The sequence below is a fragment of the Medicago sativa genome, chromosome 3 (genome assembly GCF_051527215.1).
Source record: "Medicago sativa cultivar Bolivia chromosome 3, Bolivia_mono, whole genome shotgun sequence".
Lineage (NCBI taxonomy): Eukaryota > Viridiplantae > Streptophyta > Magnoliopsida > Fabales > Fabaceae > Medicago > Medicago sativa.
The window spans coordinates 10,816,016-10,822,764 of record NC_140751.1 but is presented as its reverse complement, the minus strand read 5'-3'; the positions used below and the strand labels follow the sequence as shown (position 1 = coordinate 10,822,764).

General features: G+C 37.1%; 1 protein-coding gene across 1 annotated transcript; it reads right to left on the bottom strand.

Annotated features, from left to right (window-relative positions):
- Nucleotides 1-266: 266 nt before the first annotated feature.
- LOC146935654 (putative disease resistance RPP13-like protein 1) lies at nt 267-6,530 on the bottom strand. Its single transcript, XM_085750780.1, has 3 exons — nt 2,475-6,530; nt 698-2,041; nt 267-387 (listed from the first exon to the last, which is right to left on the bottom strand). The coding sequence occupies exon 1, from the start codon at nt 6,490-6,492 to the stop codon at nt 2,488-2,490; it is 4,005 nt and encodes a 1,334-aa protein (XP_085606906.1). The 5' UTR covers nt 6,493-6,530; the 3' UTR covers nt 267-387; nt 698-2,041; nt 2,475-2,487.
- Between the last annotated feature and the right edge of the window lie 219 nt (nt 6,531-6,749).

Sequence of the window (6,749 nt, the reverse complement as noted above, 5' to 3'; positions counted from 1 at the left end):
TGACTGTCACAATAAATTACAAATAAATATTCTGAGTAACCAATTTGCTTATCCCAAAACTTCTGTTACTTCCCAAAACAATTCAGCATTTGTCTTGTAGTCTCAAGGTGAATGCTTGCATGGAAACAATAATTTCTTTAAGCTTCTCTTTGGTCTCTAAATCAACCAAGTCACCATCGTTGTCGAATTTTCCCGGTGGCCGGTGTGCATTGAGGTAAAACTCTGGTTTGTTGATGAAATGAAGATAAAGAAAAACTCCGATTAGACGGAGATGAAAATGAAATTGTGTTCTTCTCCCACCACCAACAGCACTTACAGCTGCATCAACTTTCCCAGCCCACACATTTGGAGGTCTTGATCCCCAATCCAATGCATTCTTCAAAGGTGCTATAATGTTATATTACATTATACAAAGGATGAGTTAGTAAAAAAAATTAAATTATCATCAATAGATAGTAGCATGCAAGAGTTGACTAGCATTTGTTTTTGTTAAACAAATGTGTGTAATATTTCAATAATGAGGTGCTATACATTGCTGAAAAAACTTCGTTAAACTTCTCATCGATTCGACTTTCACTAAAACTTGTTTACCAACATACTATATAACAACTTATCATGAACAAACTTCACAAGTTTACTGATCCTTACCATTAAATTTTCTAAAATGAAGAAAAATTATAAAAGGAAAGAACCATACGAGTGATGGAGTAGTTGTAATCAGGAGAAGCAAAGAGACATAAATCGGCTTCTAAAACCTTCTGAAGAAACACTTGCAGTTCTGTCAGATATGTGCCATCCACCTCGTGTTCATCATCGACAACTCTGATATCTCGATCACACGCCCTCAATTTGCTCCTTTGTTAGCTCTATTTCTACATCCCGCCACACCGAAGCACAATCCCAGCATACTCATATTTAGTATCGATTAATATACTGTTAAGTTTATAATAACCATGAAAAAATGAATGAAATTTTATAGTCTATAATTGAGTTTTAGTTAAGACAAACAGTTCAGAAGTAATGAATTCGAACTTTGGCTATAATAATCTTTTCTCAGAATTTACTTATTTTATGGCAAAATTTCAGATTATCGGAACTCTTACTCTAACTATCATAGGGTTAAAAGAAAATAGCCTATAGTTTTAGTAGGTACTAGCATTTACCAGCATCGAGACCTCTGTTGTAAGAAGCTTCGAGATACACCGCCAGTACTTTATCCTGGCAGCAGGTTTACCAGTCCATACGTACATTTGGTGTTCTAGGAAAACCACTTGCAGAAACTAGTCAAAGAACAATGAAAGGAAATTAGCAGAGACAAGTTATATATATAAAGTTTTATGAACTTTTGAATGCACTATAATCTAGCTTGGTTATCTAATAAATAAAAATATTTGACTAACAAAACCACTTGGAGACACTACAAAAGGAATGCAAAAGCCACCACTTGATCACTCTGAGCATATACTTTCTAGGAATCATACTCAAGCTCTATTAAGCTAATTCCAACTAAGCATATATGATATGTTAGTAATCATCATACTATAAAACTGAGTCATACCATACATAAATCAAGAAAAAGAGGGTGTTTTAGTGTCTCTGACAAAACCAGGTAGACTTTTGCTATGCTCAACTACACTCTTGACAAAATAGACTTTCTTCTTTTATACAAATCAGTGACCTGACAAAATAACACAAGAATGTCAAGAATTTGTCAAAAATCTCCTACCACATGTTGGTATATTAATCATTTGGAGAAAACAAAAATCATTAGGTTTCTAGAACTGAATAATGTTTGATTAACAGAACAGATCTACAACAAATAATGGACTGAAGTTCTGTTTGTGTTAAAGAAAAAGGAACTTATCATTAGCAGGAAGTTGAAAGGGCTGATGATGCATTTTCCGGCAATATATTACAATTTTCAAAGCTACTAAACTTGATAGAAAGGAAACTGAGTACAAAAGCGTACCTGTGTTTAATATTCCATCGCGGCAGCCTCTTTATAAACAAGGCATTTGTTGCGTCCTGAATAAGTTTGCTCCTAATTTAAGAAGGAATTGTAAGATACAAAGCATATATAGTGAAACAAATTTAATGAGGTTTATCAGTTTCTTAGACTCATGGTTTAGAAGTCAAAATCCAAAATATCCAATAGAAACTATATGACTAGAATTGACGGAGAAACCAAAGCCACAAGTTGTCTTCAAGTAAGCAAATCAAAGCAGTAAAGACCGCAATAAAAAGGAATTAAAGTAAAGCTCTATCACAATGTTCAGTTAATGGTTTTAGAACTTTGATCAGTAACTCAATATAACACAGCTGTGGAGGATTTTCTTTTACCTTAGCATTGACAAAGGGAATAATAAAAACTCGAATGCAAGTGAAACAAGCTCATATGCATCAATATATGAAAATAAAATAATTTTTGGTGACTTTCATGACAGGAAAGTTGAAAGAAGTATATATTTTGGTACCTCGACGTGATACTCAAGTGATCATTTCGCCATTGATAAGTACGGAGGGAATGTGAGCAATCTTACGCCACTCTTTCCCCCGCTTCTTCTGCCAACTTGCTTTCAGTAACGGACACTTTTTGATATTCAATACTTTAAGCGAGGAAGGCAACTTCCCTTTTTTTGGCAGCGACTTGAGCTTGGGAGCGTCAATAATATCAAAATGTTGGAGAGAAGTTAGATGTTGAAGCCACTTCCCATCCAAGTATTTTATATCTTGAAGTAAAGATATCTTTAAGGAAACGAGAGAAGCGGGTAGCAATGGAACTTCCGTTTTCATCAGCGCGTTCACAATATCATCACCTCGAATTATCAACTCTAAAAGAGAAGTAAGACGTTCCCAAGTTGTATTCCACAAAACTCCTCCAACATTGCCAACACTCAGTTCCCGTAAACTGCTAGGCAAGTCATCTATGGAAAACAATTGCAGGTTTGGAAGGTCGTGAATTTTCATTTCTTGAAGGCTAGCTAGGGTGTTTATTGATTCTGGTAGGGACTGAAGCTTCCTACAGTTACACAGAGATAAATGAATGAGGTTAGGAATGGGGAATCCACCAAGGGAAAATGACTCCAGTTCATCGCAATGCTCTATTTTGATGGTTCTAAGAAGCAAGAGTTTCTGTTGTGACGCATCTTCTGAAATTAATATTGATTCCAGATTCTTACTACCGTAAATACATAGACTTCTAAGGACAGGGAGAGAGCATACGGTAAACGATGTCATAGAATTACAACTATCGGATATTTCCAAATGCTCAAGTGATTTGTAATTGTGAAAGGATTCATAAGGAAGGAACTCTAGATTCTCACACTTCCAGATTTTAAGCGATTGTATGGTTTTGGGCAGACCATTTCTCGGGAAGGACGTTAGAGATGGAATATTCCTTAAGGAAATATTTCGAAGAGCATTGAGGCAAATCATCAATTGGCTGAACACATCCGATGAATGCCTTGCCTCCATTAGTAGAGGACAGTCCTCTAACTCAAGTTCGCTAAGGGAAGGAACGTTGTTGGGCGACATCTGTTTGAGATTGGGACAATATTTAAGTGACAAACTCGTAAGACTAGGAAGGTTTCCTGGTATATTTCCTTTGAGTTTCGGACAATTACTTAGTAGCAAGCGGGTAAGACTAGGAAACTCGATAGATGCACCTCCAATCAGTTTCCATTCCTCCCACTCTTGCATATTCATAAAGCTCAAAGTCTCCAAGAAGGGAAATGGTTGAAACAAAGGAGAACTACTATTTCCATAAAACTCAGAACCAAGTGTCTTTAATGATTTCATCCCTTCAATGATGATCTCTTTTAGATTTTGTAACTGTCCAAGGGGTATGTTTCCTTTGAGTTTTGGACATTGTCGCAGTGACAGGCGATTTAGACGAGGAAACTCTACAGTTGTACCTCCAATCAACTTCCAATCTTCCCACTCTAGCATCTTATCAAATTCTAGTGTCTCCAAGAAGGAAAAGGGTTGAAACAAATGAGAAATACTTCCCACGAACTCGGTACCAATACTCTTTATTGATTTCATCTCGCTAATGAAGAGTTCTTTAAGATTACCTAATTGTCCGAGGGGTGGCAGCACTGAACAGTTTTCACAATGTGAGATTCTCAAACACACCATGTTGCCAAATAAAGAACTACCCAACCAATTTGGAAAGTTGTTTCCACCATAGCCATTGATGGTTAGACTCTTCAAATTTGTCGATGGCCGCAATTGTTCAAGTACAGCACTTTGTATTTGTGAATTTGATGAACTAGTGCCAGACCACTGTAGTACCAACTCGTCAATTTGTTTTTTCATCTCTAAGTTTGCTTGAAAAGCATGGGATGAATCAGTTACATTTTGAAGTTCTGAGATGGTAAGGTTTTCCCGTAGATGGGAATGTTTTCCCAAATCTGAAAGCTTCAATCCAACGTCCTGAATGCTTATAACAAAGTCCGACAAAGTTTGGAGATTTTCTAGTCTGGATATTTGTACAGGCATTTCCTTCAATCGAGTGCCTCTGATGTCAAGGTGACGTAGATTTACTAATTTTCCCATGTCGTTCGGCAATTCAGTGAGTCTCTTGCAGTCAGTCAGCAACAAGGTCTGCAGATTGTAAAGCTTGCATGTTTCAGAGGGTAACATTTTGATCTCAGTGTGAGAGAGATTTAAGTACCGTAGGTATATCAAATTTCCAATAGAATTGGGCAACTCAGTGATATTCTGGTAGTTTGACAGAGACAACACGTGTAACTGAGTCATTTGTGGCATCAAGTCACAAACTAACTTCCCTGGCACAAAATAGTAAGGCGACCACCACCTTCTTTGTAATGGCAAGGGTAGAAAGGTTCGAAGACATTTTAATCTATCCAATTTATCAAATTTATCGTATGAGTCATATCTCCCTTTATTGTATGACAAATAACGTACCTTTTTATGTGTCTTCTGTTCACCCAATCTAATACAATATGAAGATGAAACTACCATTGCCAAATCATTAATGAGGTCATGCATTTCAAAGCCCATTTCCTCACCACCAGTCGAAGTTTGACGTAACAAAGATCTCGACACTAGTTCATCAAAGTACTCTTCGGCTTCTTTTTCCCAACTTTTCACACTTTTGGGCTGAGGTACTAAGCCTTCTGCAATCCACAGTTGAAGTACCATTTTTTTCTCTATGATTGAGTTCTTCGGAAAAATTGCACAATAAGCAAAACATCCTTTTATAGGAGCAGGAAGATGACGATAGCTCAACAGCAGAGCTGGTTGCACCTCATCATCTGTCAATTCCCAAATACTACTTTTTAAAACATCATTCCAATAATCCTCTGACAATTTCCTGCGAAGAAGACCCCCAAGTGCTACTGCAGATAATGGTAACCCATCACATTTTTTGGCGATTTCTCTGCCAATTTTTTCTAGATTGGATCGTTGTTGGTAGTTACTTGCTACAAATGCATGTCTGGCAAGTAAAGACCAACAATCTTCCTTTTCCAATGATCTTAAACGGTGGACATAAAGAAAGGGTTGCATCGGTAGTGCAACTCTTTCATCTCGTGTTGTGATGATGATCTTGCTCCCCATTTCCCCAACATTTAAGATGTCATTCAAACTATTCCAACCAACATATCTTCCATACCATATATCATCCAATACTAGCAAGAACTTTTTGTCTCGTAAACTTTGCTGCAATTGAACTTGCAGACCATTCAAATCATTAGTCATGGTTTTTTCAGAAGTAACAGATTCAAGAAGGGTTTTAGTGATAGTGAGAACGTCAAAATCTTTTGAGACATGTGCCCACCCTCTCGCCTCAAATTTCTGCTTCACATCAGAATCATTGTAAAGGAGTTTAGCTAGTGTAGTTTTTCCTAGCCCTCCCATCCCTACAATGGAAATCACTCCTATTTTACTTCGACCATCGCTAACATCCTCTGCAAGTAGAAACTCTTTCAGTTTCTTTTTGTCATCATCTCTTCCATAAACAGCAGATTCATCTCCCACAACAGAACTTGTAGGAGTTATATGCCAAACACTACTGGAACCACTTTCTTTCAATCCAAGATTCTGGTTTCTCAAATGTTCTAATCTTACAAATAATATTTGCAGTTTAGAATTGGTCTTTCTATTAAAACATTTGAAACGAGAATAAAGTGTTTTCAGCACCTGAGCAGTAGCAGTTTGGGTTTCATACTCAGCCTCCACTTTGGATTGCAATGCCTTGGTATTGATTTCGTCAAACAAATCTTCAGCTTCAAAGACAGCATCATGCAGCATTTCCAGCCATTGCTTGACAGCAGGATTAGTGATCTGCTTCTCCTCAGCATCATGAAGTACAGCCTGAAGACTCATCAACGTTATCTTTAGCTTTTCCAAGAGTGCAACATCAAGCTTGGTGCTCCGAAATAAATCAGCGAACTCACCAGAAACAATCTTTTCCATCAACACGTCCAAAGAAGCTGCAAGAAGTGCTTCTCCAACAATAGTCGCCATAAGTTTGTTAAAATTTGCAGCAAGAAGAAGAATTAACAACCAGACTGATCAGTTGTTATTATTCAAATGTATGAAATCAAGTTACAGATACCTTACTTGGCTGTTGGTTGGTAAGTACCTTACTTGATTGTTGGTAAAAGAATTCTTGCAAGCGAAAATGATTCTTTTAAGGCTTAACCTGAGTAGTGGAGCATCTTTAAGGGTAAAAGACTTCTTGCAAGCAAAAATGATTCTTTTTCGCTACAGTAATGCCATCT

Excerpts from the sequence above, each read along its gene's own strand:
- LOC146935654 (XM_085750780.1), bottom strand. The coding sequence starts at position 6,492 with ATGGCGACTATTGTTGGAGAAGCACTTCTTGCAGCTTCTTTGGACGTG.